General features: G+C 41.8%; 2 protein-coding genes across 3 annotated transcripts; one reads left to right on the forward strand and one right to left on the reverse strand.

The window, feature by feature from the left end:
- Window positions 1-1,561: 1,561 nt before the first annotated feature.
- On the forward strand, window positions 1,562-6,165 carry btbd3a (BTB (POZ) domain containing 3a). Of its 2 annotated transcripts, XM_020453997.2 has the most exons (5): window positions 1,562-1,915; window positions 3,094-3,351; window positions 3,546-3,636; window positions 3,947-4,065; window positions 4,281-6,165. In XM_020453997.2, exons 2-5 carry the CDS (start codon window positions 3,203-3,205, stop codon window positions 5,311-5,313), a joined length of 1,392 nt encoding a protein of 463 aa, XP_020309586.1. In that variant the 5' UTR covers window positions 1,562-1,915; window positions 3,094-3,202; the 3' UTR covers window positions 5,314-6,165. The 2 variants fall into 2 exon arrangements, with proteins under 2 accessions (XP_020309586.1, XP_020309585.1); XM_020453996.2 differs by lacking the exon at window positions 1,562-1,915 and having other exon boundaries at window positions 1,922-3,351.
- LOC109865661 (ESF1 homolog) lies at window positions 6,162-18,058 on the reverse strand. Its single transcript, XM_031799393.1, is given in 14 exon segments — window positions 6,162-6,913; window positions 7,203-7,349; window positions 7,502-7,587; window positions 7,710-7,800; window positions 7,877-8,004; window positions 8,199-8,356; window positions 8,601-8,782; window positions 9,202-9,316; window positions 12,243-12,395; window positions 12,487-12,596; window positions 12,711-12,809; window positions 12,924-13,258; window positions 14,704-15,152; window positions 17,983-18,058. Coding segments are annotated over 13 exon segments (2,280 nt in total). The 5' UTR covers window positions 15,128-15,152; window positions 17,983-18,058; the 3' UTR covers window positions 6,162-6,661.
- Between the last annotated feature and the right edge of the window lie 249 nt (window positions 18,059-18,307).

Consider the following 18,307-nt stretch of genomic DNA (forward strand, 5'->3'; position numbering starts at 1 on the left):
AGATAAAGGCATCTGCCATTTAACTGTATTAGAGCAACATTTTGGAGTGACAGTGGAATCAACCAATCACATTTTGACTGAGTAAATAAAACCGAATACAAACATCTGTTTTGTCCAGGACTAGAGTCTACACAGACAGCACACTATTGCCAATCAGTGCTACAGTAGACCTGTCTACAAACAAGCCATTTGCCACATGGGCCTGCCATCATTAATTTTGAACTGTGTGTTTATAGGCAGTTGCAACAGTGTGACTTTAGATAATTAGAAGGCATTTGCCAGAAGCCACAAATTATACCTGAATGGATTTCTGCAAATGTGTAAATACCACGGGAGTCCTCTTACATTTGGGAACTTTACAGTCCTATTGATCAAACAACGATGACAAGGTAGGCTCTCTCTCCCTCAGTTATGCACAACAAGATCAACAAATAATGCAAGCCAGAGCAAGATGAGCTCAAATCTAACAAAGGAACATTAGATAAACCCTCTCAAACTTTTTGAGCTAGTTGGCCATCAAAATTGCACTGATAAATGATGGAGAACTGTATCCTCCTCATCCTTCTGCAGCTTGCCTGCCAATGCATGCTTGTCCCAACAAAGCACCCAAGCTAACTGGCTATAGTTGGCTAGCCTCCTAGCTAGCTACTTCCAGACACAAATGAGAGAACACCTCACTCTGACGCTTTTACTCAACGTAGCAGAGCTGGTTAGGCTGTTTTCATGTTATCTAGAGCGTTCTTGACTAACTATTGCTTTTTTTTTGCCTATGTTTACTGACCCTGTCATATTGAGCAGGTGTTGCGCATTTGTAAATTCATCAGTTCTGTGCTAAATTGGAATAGGTAGCCAGAGTGAATTTTCAAACGCAAGATAAATGCTAATTGTATAACTGTCATTCAAGTTTTTGCTAGCTAACCAAATGACACCTGCATCTCTAGCTGTGAATAGCCACCGAAAAACGATATGAGGGGGAAAAAGTCTGTCACTCACCCACTCCTCCAATGGCATGACATCCTCCTAGCAGCTAGCTAGTTAGATAATCCAGTTTATTAGTCACGTTATGACTGACTTGTGATCATTGCCCTTGCTAGTTTGATTGATGGGTATTGACATTCCCAACCTTAGTTACATTCGTCCGTTTTTGTCCAGAATATTGAGTCATTGAAACTGAAACAGTGCATCCCGAATGGATGCAGCAAACCATGTACCAGGCCAGCAATATTTTTTGGACTACCAAGAAATGTATTGGCTTAGTGTATGTTATAGGTTCTATTTAACTCAATTTTTAACCTCTTATAAAGTTGATTTTGTAGCATAAACTGGGAATTTTATATTTTGGACTGATATTATGATTGTCTATTTGTTTCATATCTGCAAAGTAGTTAAAACGCTCTAAGTACCACTTTAAACTTTAGGTCACCGGTTACAATGTTTTTTTGCAATGGGATGTAATAGATGTTAATAGAAAAAAATGGTTTAAACCACATCAATGTGATTAGATGGGCCTGTCAGGGCCTGGTTTCTCTGTGGGTGGGCCTCTCCACCCAGGCCCGTCCATGTCTCCGCCCCTGATGACAATTGCGCATCACAAATAGACTACGAACCAACATTTCGGACTAAACTTGTTCAATACCTGGTTTGCATAGCCATTGTTGCCTTAGTTAGCATTTACTGGTAGATAACATGAACTGAAACGTCTTTCTTACCCTACCGATGTTAAAACCAGTCGAGAGCTGCACACTTGCTGCCTGCAGATTGATTATATTCCGCTGAACTAGACTATGGGAATATATTTCACGCGCTTTGCGATTGTGTAGGCTACTTTGTGCATGATTTCACAATTGTACTACGTAAATGGTCAATCGTATACCTCCACCACGCTACTTTGATACGCATCAGTAGGGATTAAGAAGTGAGTATAAGCAATGACCACTGAAAAAATGTGGGTGTAAGGCTTCAGGGCTCCCGAGTGGCGCATCGGTCAAGGCACTGCATACCCTGGTTCGATTCCAGGCTATATCACAACCGGCCGTGATTGGGCGGCGCACAATATAGCCCAGCGTCGTCCGTTTTAGGGTTTGGCCGGGGTAGGCCGTCATTGTAAATAAGAATTTGTTCTTAACTGACTTGCCTCGTTAAATAACAAATATATACCTGCGTATACCCTCCAATAGATTGGTGCGCTGGTATTATGGTTGCTGTCCTTTCAGAATCTCGAACCTGTCACACACTGAAGGCCTATAGGTTCACCACTGCGCAAACATGTCTGTAATAGATTTAAAGGCTTTTAAGATGTTCATGTTTCAAGAAAGGAGTATGTATATTGGGCCTGGCGAAATTATGAGGCCTCACTGTCCGAGACAAAATGTATCCGACACGGAGTCAGTCAGTATGTGGTCTCAAGACGACAACACTGGGCAGAGGCAGTAGAAACACTCGCACACACTGTCACATGTATTTTTGAAATAACTTCAATACCTACACAAATATATTTCATTGACAATCAGCTTGAATATTGTTCTTTATCAATATCACAAAAATTAACAATAGTTTTTAAAGGATTCATGTTCAGCATTCTACAAAGAAAAAAACAGGAGTACAGCCCTCCTTCGCCCGTAGTGTGGTGGTATAAACTTGTATGACACCTAAACAGTAGTGCCTGGCAGATGTGTATTGTATACACTCGAGTTGTGTGTAGCTAGCTAGCTACTTGGATGTGGAAACGTTTCATACAATCGTCGGGCGCCCACGTTACGATTGGTGATAGGTACCTAGACGTCAAATGCGACGGTTAAGAGGATAGCTAGCTACCTTTCCCGGTTTTGCCAAATTCAACAAACAAGCGTTCATTAGCCACTTCCTGTATCACATCTGGCCGGTTTTGACCGCAGTCCAGCAGTTAGCTAGGGTTAGCAAACTAGCTACAAGTAGCTATCTAGCTAATACGTCTAAAATTAAGCGAGGATTTAAACAACTTTAATTCTAGAATATAGCTAGATGTTTTGTCGTGTGTGTTTTAGCATGTATTGTAAGACTACTTTGCGTACTATTTAACGTTGGAACGTTGTTGCAGTGGCTAGCTTTTTTTAGTCCTTTCCAGTGTCGGCCACGATCGTCACATAAAGGCAGTTTTAAAAGATTGCCCCTCGCAGCCTCATCCTGCCATGAGATCACCCCAACAATAAATAGTGGGGTGAAGATGGCTGCAGAGCTCTTTTCCACCAAGAAGCTGGGCCCGGCCACCTCAACCAACACAGTTGTGCAGCAATACCAGCAGCAGAACCGGAATAACAACAACACCATTCACAGCTGCAACTGGCAAGGGCTCTATCCTACCATCCGAGAGAGGTAGGTGACCCTGTAAGCAGTAGTTAAACTGGGAATCTAATGCCTTTTGAGGAGAGACGATGTGTACATTTTAATAGATTTAAAATGGCCAAAGAAAACCAATTTATTGGGTGTACCAGCTCATACGTGCAGATAAAGTCTTAATGTGATGCCATCGACACTGTTTGCTAATCATATGACTCATGCTTTCATAGGAATTCAGTCATGTTCAACAATGAGTTGATGGCAGATGTTCACTTTGTCGTTGGTCCCCCAGGAGGGACTCAGCAAGTACCTGGGCACAAGGTAATGTCACCTTTAAACCTGTCCAATGTATGTGAGTAATTAACCGAGCAAGACCAAGCACAACATGTACAGACAGATTTATCTGTTGCATCTGCTTAAATGACCAAAATGTAAAATAAAATGCAATAGGCTGATATTTCTCCACATCCGCCTCTTTATGCTAAATCCTTTTGCAGATCTCTAAATTTCTTACATAATTCATGTGTTAATGTATATTCTCTCCACCTTCTGTCCCTTATCTGTCCTCCCACTATAACTTGCTCCTATTCTTTTTCTCATGTGACTCCCTATCTTCCATGTTGTCCCTCAGTATGTGCTGGCTGTGGGGAGTTCTGTGTTCCACGCCATGTTTTACGGTGAACTGGCAGAGGACAAGGAAGAGATCCGTATCCCTGATGTGGAGCCTCCCTCGTTCCTAGCCATGCTGAAGTAAGTGGACGGCGCCTCCTGACGTCTCATTAGATGCAGTCCGAGTGTTCATTGTACATTTTAGAATGTCGTATTCAGGTTAGAATGTCTTCCTTTGACGAGTCAGCAGACAATGCAAGGGCATGTGAAATTATCAAATTTTGCCTTCCCATAAATGAGAAGTTGAAGTGAACTTGTCGAGCCCTCATCTGACTCTCCCCACTCTGTTCTGGCAGGTACATCTACTGCGACGAGATCGACCTGTGTGCCGACACGGTCCTGGCTACGCTCTACGCCGCCAAGAAGTACATTGTGCCCCACCTGGCTCGGGCCTGCGTCAACTTCCTGGAGACGAGCCTGAGTGCCAAGAACGCTTGTGTGCTGCTATCCCAGAGCTGCCTGTTTGAGGAGCCCGACCTAATGCAGCGCTGCTGGGAGGTGATTGACGCCCAAGCCGAGCTGGCGCTGCGCTCCGAGGGCTTCACAGACATCGACTCGGTGACCCTGGAGAGTATCCTGCGCCGCGAGACGCTCAACGCCAAGGAGATGGTGGTATTCGAGGCGGCATTGAGCTGGGCCGAAGCCGAATGCCAGCGCCAGGACCTGACGCCCACCATTGAGAACAAACGGCTGGCGCTGGGCAAGGCCATCTACCTGATCCGCATCCCCACTATGACGTTGGATGACTTCGCCAATGGTGCGGCACAGTCGGGTGTGCTGACTCTCAACGAGACCAATGACATCTTCCTGTGGTACACGGCCGCCAAGAAGCCTGAGCTGCTGTTCGCCAGCAAGCCGCGCAAGGGCCTGGCGCCACAGCGTTGCCACCGCTTCCAGTCGTGCGCCTACCGGAGCAACCAGTGGCGCTACCGGGGCCGTTGCGACAGCATCCAGTTCGCCGTGGACAAGCGAGTGTTCATCGCCGGCTTCGGCCTGTACGGCTCCAGCTGTGGCTCAGCAGAGTACAGCGCCAAGATTGAACTCAAGAGGCAGGGCGTGCCGCTGGGCCAGAGCCTCATCAAGTACTTTTCAGACGGCTCCAGCAGCACATTCCCAGTGTGGTTTGAATACCCTGTGCAGATCGAGCCCGACACATTCTACACGGCCAGCGTAGTGCTGGACGGCAACGAGCTCAGCTACTTTGGCCAGGAGGGCATGACTGAGGTGCAGTGTGGCAAGGTCACCTTCCAGTTCCAGTGCTCTTCAGACAGCACCAACGGGACAGGTGTGCAGGGGGGGCAAATCCCTGAGCTCATCTTTTACGCTTGAGGTGTCGAGCGTGAAGGAAACGTAACACTACTTCTTTACGGTCACAGTAAACGCACCCCTCCGGATGTTCAGAAAGCATAATCTCTTAACTATGGCTTTAAAAGTGTACCTGGTTTGGAAAAAACAAACATCTAATTTAGTTCAATATTCAATTGCCTTATGAGTATGCCGGACCTAGTGTAGGACTGGGTTGAAGTGACCAAAAATGTTCTTATTTTAAATGAAGGATAGGCATTTGTTCACATTTAACTGTTTACTCATTTGTTTTACTGTTCTTATTTAACAAGAGTATTAGTATGTTGTAGGTAGCTTTTTGTTGTTGTTGTTTTTACTTCAATCATTCCTATAATTTTAAGGAAAACACTACAACTTCAATATAGGATATTTCAACCTGTGCAAAAATCGACGTTGATGTAGAGGATACTTAGGGTATAATCAAATATTTTTGTACTTTGTAACTTGATAAATAGTTTAAACATTTTTGATGGTGCAATTTCTAAGGTTTTGTATTGTTACCTCTTAAGTTTACCCTTGGGTTTTCTGTGAGATTAATCAACTGAGAATAGACATCAAACGGAAATGTAAACCTGTGCTGAGGTTTAAGATACTTGATGTATGTTGCTATCTCTGTGTCGGCCCTTGTATGTATATAGCTAACTTTTGTCTGCACTACTATTGTTCCTCTTTTCAAATGGGACTGCCTTTTTGTATCTTGCTTCCTTGTATACACTTTATATTTGACCTGAAAATCAGTATAAAGTGTCGCCATGCTGTGAGTTTGACAGTATCAATGGACCTATGAATGTGTACTGTTGTTGAATATCAAAAATAAAATGAACCAGTTCTGTAAAATTGTGTGAAGTGTCTTTTAATATATAAGTATTTTTAAGGGCTCAGACTGGGGCTATAGAGCAGGTTTGTATCATTTAGAGCAAGAGTAAAAAATACTATTCAGAGATCCATGACACCACCATTTACTGTTGGCAGTCCCCCAGAACATGTTTTACACAAGTGTCTCAATGTTAATTAGCATATTACACATTCAAACTATCTTCAACTTCATGTTCCTGATTAGGCCTCTTGTAGAGTGATAGTTCAAAATAAAAGTGGGCAAGGCTTGTCTCAGGCCTCTCTCACACACACACACACACACACACCAACAGTCGCTTCAACACAAAGAGATAGCGTAAGGCTGCAGTCTAGCTTTTCACCCAGAAACGTAGTCCCCAATAGTCCAGTTAGAGAGGCCTACATTGTCTTCTGTTTCTTTCGTGCTTGAAACTGCTCTGTTTTGTTCTTAATAGACTTGATAAGCATGGATAGTCCGGGGTCCATTTTCTTGGTGGCTTCAGCCACTGGCAATTGTTTCCTGTTTCTTTGCTCCCACTACCTGTGTGGGCGGGGTCTGTGAGCTCCTGAGCGCCTTGTCCTGGCCGCGCTGGCGCTCCTCCCTGAGGCGCTGGCGCTCCTCCCTGAAGCGCTGCTTCTCGACCTGGATGCTCTGGGTGGCCTTGGTCTTCTTGTAGCCCGGGTCGGACGGGTCTAAGTTGTAGAGGTGGGAGGTAAACATGGCCTGGAAACGAGGGTCCTTCACGTCCACCTGTCAGTCAGAGAGAAGGGAGGGGGAGGTTGAGATTTCATTGAAGTCTACAAAAAAGCCATGACCGTAAAACAAATTGTGCCACAGAAAAATGGTACGCAAAGTTGTATGTGTACCAATTCCACCTTATTCCAGGTAATTTAACCTAAATCCCATATCAATATCAATGTGTATTCATGAAGCTTCGGATTTGAGACTTTTACAAAATCATTCATTGATGTCAATGGGAAACAAGTCAAAATACAAGCTATTTCTTTGCCATGAAAAGAAACCAAAAGGTTGCTCCGACCTGGAAGTCGTCCTCCTCCAGACTCGTGTTGTCCTTCTTCAGAAGCTTCTTCCTCTTCTTTTTGCTCAGGTTCTGCTCGTCTACGATCTTGTCGTAGTTGAAGTGTTTGTGCTTGTCGTCGTCCTCCATGAGCAGGGCCATCTCAGCCTGTGGGTTCATTTTGATTAGCTTACTCACAAACTGTGTCAAGACATCTTCTCACAAAATGTAATGTGCAGAGTTCTGAATACCAGTAACAGTATTAAGTCCATTGCATTAGTGTAAAATAATCCTTTCAACAACACGTCATTGACACCTACCTTTTGTTTCTCCAACTCCTCCTTCTCTTCAGGTGTCCTCTCCTCCACCTTTTTGTTTTTCTTGCTCTTTGCTTTCTTTTTCAGATCTGGGAGATTAGGAAAAAAACAAGTCATGGTCAAATCATTCAGAAAAGCATATTGTGATACGTTTTACCGGTGCACTTGAGTAAATGTGGCAACTGATTAAGTATGATTCATGACAACTCACCTGTAGAACCGAGCTCTTCAGCAAAGAAGGGGTCATCAAAGTCAACGTCTGGAGGAAGCGCATCGTCACGGAGGTCCGAATCATCTGATTCCTGAAGGAAAGAAAAGTCTGTCACTCTCCAGTACAGTGTGTGTGAGACTTAACAATCTTTAATCTAGTGATCTCACCTGCTTTCCTTTGGTCATCTTCTGCTATTTCTTGTCCTTTTTCTTCTCAATGAACTCTTCCCAGGGTGTCAGCTTGTCCTTTCCTTCTAGCTTCTTCTTCACCAACTGTTCAGTTGTCTCCTTCAGTCCTGAGGTGAGGAAGATGGTGGCATTATGAGGCTGCTTAGTGGTTGGTTGTGCCAACTAAATGCAATTTGTACTGACAAGAGTCAGTCACACTAGCCGACAGAAGGAAAAGTCGCACTGCCATAATGGAAAGTTGCACTACTGACAATGAAAAAGTCGATCTGACACAGGGAAAAAATATATATTTTGGCCCTACCTGGCACCCATGTGATCTCCATCTCCATGCCCTTGTCCTCCTCCTTCTTCTTGTCTTTCTCCTGGATGCTCTTCAGCATCTCTCTGTATTTCTCTATATGTTGCCACTGCTCTGCTTCCCTTTCCTGGCCTCCTTCTCCACCTCCTTGCTGGCCTCTTCTGGCTGTTTAACTAGGTGACCAAAGGGGAGATAAAAGTCAATGCAACAAACATATGCAATATACATAAAAACAAGTTAAATAACATCTCTCCTTTAAATTACAGTAATAGTGATTTTCCTCAGGGGCAATAATCTACCAGCACAAAGAAAAATAAGTGATTTTTAAGTGATGTTTTGTTCTTCAGGTATACAGTTAGAAAGGTATTCTAGAAAAACAAATCAAAATCACTTCAATCACTTCACTTTTTCTTCTTACCCTCTGGAAGCTCCTCTTCCTTCTCCATCTCCACTCCATCCTCATCATCATCATCGCTGGAGGAGGCCAGGTAGGCGTTAAAATCCATCTGCAGCAGCTCGTCCTTGTTGAACTTCCTGTTCATGGCAGTGACACGCTCGTGGTCCGTCTCGTCCCAGGTCAACTCCACCTGGGATGGAAAACACACAATAAGTCAGAAATGTAAACATCCTGAAATAACTATAGAGTCCTTTCTCAAGTAAAGAAGCTGATAGGACTTGGGGGAAATGTACAAGATCCCAAAATTCTGCACAAGAAAAATGATCTACTAATTTCAATCTGAACAATTCATACTTATTTATTCTGAACAAAAATATAAAACTCAACATGTAAAGTGTTGGTCCCATGTTTCATGAGCTGAAAAAAAAGATCCCATAAATGTTTCATATTTCACCAACATTTTTGGCAAAAATTTGTTTACATACTTGTTAGTGAGCATTTATACTTTGCCAAGATAATCCATCCACCTGACACGTGGTAAGCCTGGGACCGACCATGGAGGAATTAATGCTATGACCATAAGAGTTTATAAGACGAAGTGTGCCTAACCTTTGACGTGGCTGCTGCTGTGGAGGTGAAGAGCTTGGGGGTGTAGGCAGACAGGTCCACGTCTGTGGCAAAGTCCTTTGGCTCCTCGTCAAACATCACATCATCAGGGATAAACCTGTTCCCACGGAAGGGAGGAGGGACCACCACAACAGTTAGCATGGGAGTATAGCATCATCCTAATGTTTAGAATGAACCAGCAGCACAGATAATGGTTTCATGCTAAGTAGTTAGCGTGTGCAATACCTTGATGTACAATGATATACTGGCAATATATTAAGAAAGGATGAGATTCATCACTATGTATTAGAGGTCGACCGATTAATCTGAAGTTTTCACAACAATCGGAAATCTGTATTTTTGGACACCAATTTGGCCGAACATTTTTTTTTACACCTTTATTTAATATTTATTTAACTAGGCAAGTCAGTTAAGAACACATTCTTGTTTTCAATGATGGCCTAGGAACGAACGGTGGGTTAACTGCCTCGTTCAGGGGCAGAACGACAGATTTTTACCTTGTCAGCTCAGGGGTTTCAATATTGCAACCTTACAGTTAACTAGTCCAACGCTCTAACCACCTGATTACATTGCACTCCACGAGGAGCCTGCCTGTTACGCGAATGCAGTAAGCCAAGGTAAGTTGCTAGCTAGCATTAAACTTCTTATAAAAAACAAATCAATCATAATCACTAGTTAACTACACATGGTTCATGATATTACTAGTTTATCTAGTGTCCTGCGTTGCATGTAATCGATGCGGATCGTTGCTGCAATGTGTACCTAACCATAAACATCAATGCCTTTCTTAAAATCAATACACAGAAGTATATATTTTTAAACCTGCATATTTAGCTAAAATAAATCCAGGTTAGCAGGCAATATTAACCAGGTGAAATTGTGTCACTTCTCTTGCGTTCATTGCACGAAGAGTCAGTGTATATGCAACAGTTTGGGCCACCTAATTTGCCAGAAATTTACGTACTTATGACATAACATTGAAGGTTGTGCAATGTAACAGGAATATTTAGACTTATGGATGCCACCCATTAGATAAAATACGGAACGGTTCCGTATTTCACTGAAAGAATAAACGTCTTCTTTTCGAGGTGATAGTTTCCGGATTCGACCATATTAAATGACCTAAGGCTTGTATTTCTGTGTGTTATTATGTTATAACTAAGTCTATGATTTGATAGAGCAGTCTGACTGAGCGGTGGTAGGCAGCAGCAGGCTCGTAAGCATTCATTCAAACAGCACTTTCGTGTATTTTGCCAGCAGCTCTTCGCTGTGCTTCAAGCATTGCGCTGTTTATGACTTCAAGCCTACCAACTCCCGGCTGGGCTGGTGTAACCGATGTGAAATGGATAGCTAGTTAGCGGGGTGGGCGCTAATAGCGTTTCAAGCGTCACTCGCTCGGAGACTTGGAGTAGTTGTTCCCCTTGCTCTGCATGGGTAATGCTGCTTCGAGGGTGGCTGTTGTCGATGTGTTCCTGGTTCGAGCCCAGGTAGGAGCGGAAGCTATACTGTTACACTGGCAATACTAAAGTGCCTATAAGAACATCCAATAGTCAAAGGTTAATGAAATACAAATGGTATAGAGAGAAATAGTCCTATAATAACTACAACCTAAAACTTCTTACCTGGGAATATTGAAGACTCATGTTAAAAGGAACCACCAGCTTTCATATGTTCTCATGTTCTGAGCAAGGAACTGAAACGTTAGCTCATATTGCACTTTTACTTTCATCAACACCGGGTTTTTCCATTATTTAAACCAAATTGAACATGTTTCATTATTTATTTGAGGCTAAATTGATTTTAATTGATGTGTTATATTAAGTTAAAATAAGTGTTCATTCAGTATTGTTATAATTGTCATTATTACAAATAAATAAAACATATTTTTAAAAATTGTCCGATTAATCGGTATCTGCATTTTTTGGTCCTCCAATAATCGGTATTGAAAAATCATAATCGGTCGACCTCTACAATGTATGCTACTATTTTATTCTATGTATTGATATGGTGTTGTGTACATCCACCTCTCTTTTGAGGACATCTCCATTACAATGCTTTACGTTATTATTCTGCCCTTGAGTTGCGTTCCCATGCAAAACTAGACAGATAGCTAACAACTAAGTCTTCAATAAAACTCCCAAGGCGTGACTTTTCTTGAATGAATACATTGAAAACGTTTATGTTGTGAAACTGCAAAATACAGAAAAGAATATACTTTAGTATTCAATTCACACCGACATACTGTAGCTGTACATTAAACATTTGAAGTTGCATAAATACAAAGCACGCGCTAAGGTACCATGCATCTGGCATGATGCCAAACCATATAGCTAATTGTTAACCATATGGTAATTGGCTCCTTTCATTACTCTAATAATGTATAACCATCTATGTAGAATAACAAAGCATATTACACTAGAAACAGTAACAAAACTACAGTATTGTATATTTTACAATTCGTTTGCATGACGCATGAGCAAAGTAATACAGCTAACGACATACATTAAAGGCATTGCAATTTGTGAGTAAATGCAACCAACATTGATATGTAAGCAACTCTATCAATAACAAGATTATCATCATTAGCTAAATGCTTGAATTGAACTTACAAACAAATATGTTTCCAAGGCTGAAGCGTGACAAGAAATAACTACATTGAAAGACCCTCTGTTTTGAGGGGGACGATGTGGACCAGGCGGCCAGCATCTCAGACGGCAGTGAGGATGACGAAGATGATGACGAAGATTAAGCAGATGTGGAGCTGCTTCTATGCGTGCAAAACAAATTCTGTACTTCCTGTTTGCGTCGTCTTTCTAGTACCAGAAAGCGCCACTAGGGGGCAAATAACACCATTGAACACAATGTAAATCCAATTTAACCATTGTAATAAAATAATCTGTTACCTTCTAACAGGATGGCAGCACAGTTATCAAGTTATACAGTACATTCTATTACACATGAATTGAACACATGTTCCTCCAGTGTACACTTCAGTATAAATGAGTGTCTGTCTATTTCCTCACCGGAGGTCCAGGATAGAGCAGCTGCTCTCGTACTCAAAACTGTCACACTCCTGGTAGATTTTAGCGGCTGTGTCGAGCGATTCGCACTCCACCACCGCATAGTAGTACTTTAGCCACTTGAACTGGTAGTCCCGCATCTTCTCTCTGTAAATCCTACAATACACACACACCAATTCTCTGGTTCATTTTTGGTTGAACAATACAGGGAGGATAGGGAAGTGTTAATGGGGTAGCTAGATCATACTTCTCCTCCTCTGTGTCTTTGTCCGGATCCTCCGGCAGGGCCATCAGCTCCAGGGGACCCTGGGTCTGTTCCTGCTGAACCCGTTCCTTCCCAAACTCTGAGGGGTAGATCTAAACAAACACACAGTGTTAAACATACACAACATTTGTGACTTGGTCTGGGGAAGCAGTGTCACATCCATCATAATTGAGTGACAGCCAGCAGACAAATTAATGGAGCCTTACCTTCACAGAGAGCACAACCCCTCCTTTAGGCTTGAAGGAGTTAAACAGAGCCAGCAGGTCCTTGGCTTTCATCCGGTCCCAATCCAGCCTTTGGGTTACCTGTTGTAGAAAAAAAACATTGGAACATGCAATTTCTTATGCCATTTTAGATGATGAAAGGAAATGAGTAGAAGAAGTCCCTCTGGACAATTGAGACACAGCCTTAGAACTCACCTCCTCGCTCCGCGGCGCGTCCTTGCACAGCTCGCCCCAGTCATGCTGGATCTCCTCCTCGCCTTTCAAGATGGCCTCCACGTCATCATCGTCGTCCTCGTCCGAGCTGGTCTCCACATTGCCTTTCCCCCTGGCCAGATCTGGCCCGCTGCCGTCACTGTCCTCGTCTAACTCTGAACCGGACTCGTCCTCGGAGCCGCTCTCCATGTCACTCTCCACATCTGCTTAATCTTCGTCATCATCTTCGTCATCCTCACTGCCGTCTGAGATGCTGGCCGCCTGGTCCACATCGTCCCCCTCAATGTGAGGCACCTTGTCATCTTCCTCTTCGTCATCTGTAAAAACAGCATGTATTGATGGCAGCAACAAACTTCAAAACAATGCATAGATTGTATGAGCATATACTGTAGATAAAAATAAGGTGTTTCTGTTTTGTTTTTTATACATTCGCAACAATTTCTGAAAACCTGTTTTCACTTTGTCATTATGGGGAATTTTGTGTAGGTTGATGAGGATTTTTTATTTAATCCATTTTAAGAATAAGGCTGTAACGTAACAAAATGTGGAAAAAGGGAAGGGGTGTGAATACTTTCCGAATTAACTGTATAAAGTCTCCACTTGGCTGCAGCAGCAGCTTTGCTAGGACCGAGCAAGCAGGTCAAAGGAAAAACCATCATCATCATCTCTAGAGCTATATCTTAATGCAGGTCTTCAATCCAACTCATCGACCAATGTTAATAAAAAATTTTGTACTGACTACGCACACTCACAGGACTAGACATACTCACACTCCAACACACATACTTTATTTGCTCACACAAACACGCACACACCTTCATACTGACTCACATACAATCATCATATACGCTGCTTCTGCTACTCTGTTAATGATATATCCTGATGCCTAGTCCCCTCGTAACTATACATAGACCCTTTTCTAGTACACGACGCATTGATGTCACGGACAGATGCGCGCGGCAGCCATCGACATCTTCTCCCACTCAACATAGCTTAGATTTACGTATTCTTAACAAAAATAACTTTTTGGGGTTCTCATACTCTTACAATGATGTTTTGATTCTTGCATGAACATTCACTAAGATTATATTTGGTTGTGTTCTTCGGAAAATAACAATTTGGGATGCAGAAGTTGTTTGCTAGAATGCTAAGGCTCATTGATATAGGCTGTAGCAACAGCTAGCCAAAGAGCCATTTTACTAGTTGAAGTCTTTTTTTAAAAGTATAATGCAGTTGATTTGCGATGATGGCACAAACATTATATTAAGCGGGACGTTCATACAAGCCTTATAAAATCCAATTACAATCCAAAAGTAGTGTGAAATGCACTCATAAGCAACATGTAAATAGAGTTTTTCTTGCTGGTGTTCAATAAGAGCTCCCCCTTGTTCTGCCACCAACTTGCGCGCATCGTCCTCCTGCGGCAATGTTTGTAAACACAGAAAAGGATCTATATCTACCCCTGGACATTATAAATATGTTATTGGCACTTACCCTGTATATATATATATATATTACTTTCTTGTACTCTTCTTCTTATTTCTTGTGTGCTTTTGTTCTACTTTACTTTATAGTGCAACTGATATTGATTACTGCATTGTTGGGAAAGAGCTTTAAAGAAAGGCATTTCACTGTACTTGTGCACGTGACAATAAAACTTGAAACATTTGTTTTTAACGCATTTGCTTTAGCAGGGGCCCTGAGGTGTAATTGATGTTATGGGTCATAAGGTCATACAATAAGGTCCCCTCTTCTACTTTACCCTCCTCACACAGTCTGACTCCTCTGATAGGCTGGTCTCCTTTAGGTCCACTCTTTATGGACTGTGAATCTTTTCCTTTCTTCAGAGGCTTTTTGGGCTCATCCACTACCTTATCCTCTCTCTCCCCAGTGTCCAACTTTGCTTGTGTCTTCTTTTTCTTCTCTTTATCCTTTCCATCCTCCTTTTCCTCCTCAGAGTCAGAGAGATTGTAGAAACGTTTCAGGTCCTCGGAGGAGGTGTGGTTGATGGGTCGGCCGCGTTTGTCGACCGTGTACTTGAGCTTGAAGCGATCGTCGTGGAACATCGACTGGAAGCGCTTGTCAATCTTGATTTTGTGCTCTTTCTCTGGCATTTCCCAGAAGCGTGGGTCCCTTTTCACTTTTTGGAAGCGGTCATCGCCGCTTTGGCCCTTTTTGGAATCCATGATGACTAAGTCGTCGGAGGAGTATCTGTAAAGAGGACAGACAGTTTGTCAATGGAAGTTATTAGATAACATGGAAGGTAATGTTGCACAAGATTAGAGACTAAGAAAGAAAACAACATGAGTTATTATCCTTTCTACATACACACTACTCTCTTACTTACTAATATGATCATACTTGTCGTAACAACCAAGAACAGCCTACCTCACATGTAAGCTTATTAGAGCAATTATTTTGCTCAGTACTCAATTCTGATTATGCAGATCTGTTGATGTCCAAACTGAACTGAATAGAAGTATTCAATATTGCAGATCAGAAGCTAGTAATGCAGTCTACCGCTATTTACTTTTGAAGCGCATAAATGTTACATCTCTAGCGAGCTACTCTAACTACAGTAAGAGGTGGTAGATTTGCTCCAGTCTATTGATATCCACCCAAAAAAATATGAAAGTAACTAGCTAGGGACCATTCCATGGTAACAGAATTATGCGGAGTCTCCTATTTTTCACTTTAAAGTGTATGCTAAACAAAAAAAACATTGATTTCAAAGCATAAACTTTGACTACTTTGAACAATTTACACAATAAAAAAATTTAAACATTTACTGAAAACATTTTGCAGATGCAAAGTTTGGTAACAGAATTGCATTCAAATCTTCCTCAGTTTTATTCTGTTACCAAACGTTGAATCTTCACAGTTGTTCTTGTAAAATGTTCAGGGGAAATTATTAAAAGTTGTCCTTGTGCACAGAGTTATATGATTTGTTAAACTTTTAAAATCAAATGGTTTTTGTTTGGTATACATTTTGAAGTGAAAAATATATACCAAAGTCTCAACGCAATTCTGTTACCATGGAATTGCTCCTAGGTCACTGTTAAACTCAAGCCACAGAGGGCTGAGCGTCTGCTGGTTTTAGCACCTCCCTGTACTTGATTGATGAATTAAGGTAATTGATTAGTAAAGAACATTAGTAAAAACCATCAGACCCTAGATTAGATGAGTTTATTAGTCACGTGCACAGGGTCGCAGATGTAATTGCAGGGTATAGTGAAATTCTTAAGCTCCGAGCTCCAACAGTGCAGGTCAAAATGAGAAGAGAATGAAATAATAAAAGTAATAAACACATATTTAAAACTTTAACAATGATAAGCCCATAGAATGAGTTTAACACCCCCATAGAGATATATAGAGGACTCATCTTTCTATCTGTGCCACTATATAGGGTGTTCACCCATAAAATGATTGATTCAATCAATGTTTATATAAAAGTGTCCATTCAATAGAAAATTATGTCAGAAAAAACAAGTCATGTTTCTACCATATATGGTTCCAAAGTTACAGATGATTTTCTCAGAGAATTTAGCATGTTTAGAGTGAATGGAATGTTATCACAGGCATGATCAAAAAGTGGTCACTGCTCAATAGAACTCTGTGGCGCTGCACCGTCGCAGAACGGCACTAATTTCGAACGTCAACTCACAAGCTAACTAGTGGCTGCAGGTTCGTGAGTGTAAACATGGGCTTTTTAAAAACAAAATCCACTGAATACAAAACTAAGTAGGGACTAAATATATATTTATTTACAAAGCTAGAAGACTGAATTTCAAAATCCACCCTCCACAACAACATTCTGTTCCTGTTTTCATTGTGTATTTCTGAGTCTTTCCCTTTAAAATCGCCATAGAAACAGCCCCTCTCAACATAGATTGATCCCGGTTATAGACAATGAAAGCCAAGGATCTGGAGGAGAAAATGTATTAAGTTGACTTTGATTTGTCCAACCAGTGGAAATACCTGCAAATAGTACCACCTCACAACACCAAATATGGAAGAGATACAACCAAGCGTGGCACAGTCTAAACTAGCAACGGTCACAGCAAATTAACGTTCTTATTTGATCAACACAAGTATATTAAGGTTATAATATTGTAGCAAACAATCAAATCAAATGTGCCGAATACAACCTTACAGCGAAATGCTTACAAGCCCTTAACCAACAATGCGGTTAAGAAAAATACGTGTAAAAGTATTTACTATAATAAACTGAAGTAAAAAAGTAATAAAATAAAAATGAATTAAAGAGAAACAATAGAATAACAGCAGCAAGCCTATATACAGGGACAACCGGTACTGAGTCAATGTGCGGGGGGCACAGGTTAGTCGAGGTAATTGAGAGAATATGTACATGTAGGTAGAGGTAAAATGACTATGCATACATAATAAATGTGGATGTGGGGGGGGGGACAATGCAAATAGTCAGGGTAGCCATTTTATTGTCTGTTCTAGGAGTCTCACAGCTTGGGGGGCAGAATCTGTTAAGGAGCCTTTTAGACCTAGACTTGGCGCAGGTGAACATGCCTCCAACCGGATCATCAGGAGGAACCTGCCAATGAAGTTGGAAGTCCCACCCAGTTGACTACATTAAAATGGTGGAAGCCCTCAACGGTGCTTCCCATGCTACAAAATGACCTTTTGGCCACTAGAGGCCTCTATCATTCTTTATGTGCACTACAGGGACTGTAGTGTAGTGACGCAACTTGCACTGAGATGCAGTGCCTTAGACCGCTGCGCCACTCGGACATAAGCTAATTCCTACTCTCTATTAGTCGTAGTAGGTACACTGCACCACAGTGCAATATTGCCCTGGGCGCATACTATTCTAACAAGTGAGTGTTTTATTGCATGGGTTAGTAAGCAAGCTAACACGTTAGATACATGAGTCAGACATGTAAACAACACTTGAGGAGGGCCGTTCCAAGAGCTGCAGTTAGCATAAAGTACACGATTCAAAGTGTAAACGGAGAAATATTTGGCAGCGATAAAGCGTGCAAAAATGTTTTGGTGAATAGAGACTTACCAAAACAACTTTTCCGATTAAATTGTACCGCTATCCACGTGTTCTCCCAACATGCACCACATTCGTGACCTTTTTCTTGTCCCACCCCTTTTTGCATAAGGCAAGCCAGGCAGTACAAAACCACAATTCAGTACATATTCAATACATCATGTATTCAAATGCAATAAATACATTTACCAATATAAATGTATCATTTGAGCTTTAAAATGAAATCCGCACTATATGCATTAGCCTTTTACAACAAGAAGAGGCGGTAAAGCGAGTGAACAGACTGAAATCCAGTTCCACATTTTCTATCAAACGAGGAAAAAACAGTTCCATGTTT

Source organism: Oncorhynchus kisutch, linkage group LG20 (genome assembly GCF_002021735.2).
Source record: "Oncorhynchus kisutch isolate 150728-3 linkage group LG20, Okis_V2, whole genome shotgun sequence".
Lineage (NCBI taxonomy): Eukaryota > Metazoa > Chordata > Actinopteri > Salmoniformes > Salmonidae > Oncorhynchus > Oncorhynchus kisutch.

Coding starts and splice junctions, on each gene's coding strand:
- btbd3a (XM_020453997.2), top strand. CDS start 3,203: ATGGCTGCAGAGCTCTTTTCCACCAAGAAGCTGGGCCCGGCCACCTCA. Junction 3,637..3,946: donor AGCAAGTACCTGGGCACAAG/GTAATGTCACCT, acceptor GTTGTCCCTCAG/TATGTGCTGGCTGTGGGGAG. Junction 4,066..4,280: donor TCGTTCCTAGCCATGCTGAA/GTAAGTGGACGG, acceptor CTGTTCTGGCAG/GTACATCTACTGCGACGAGA.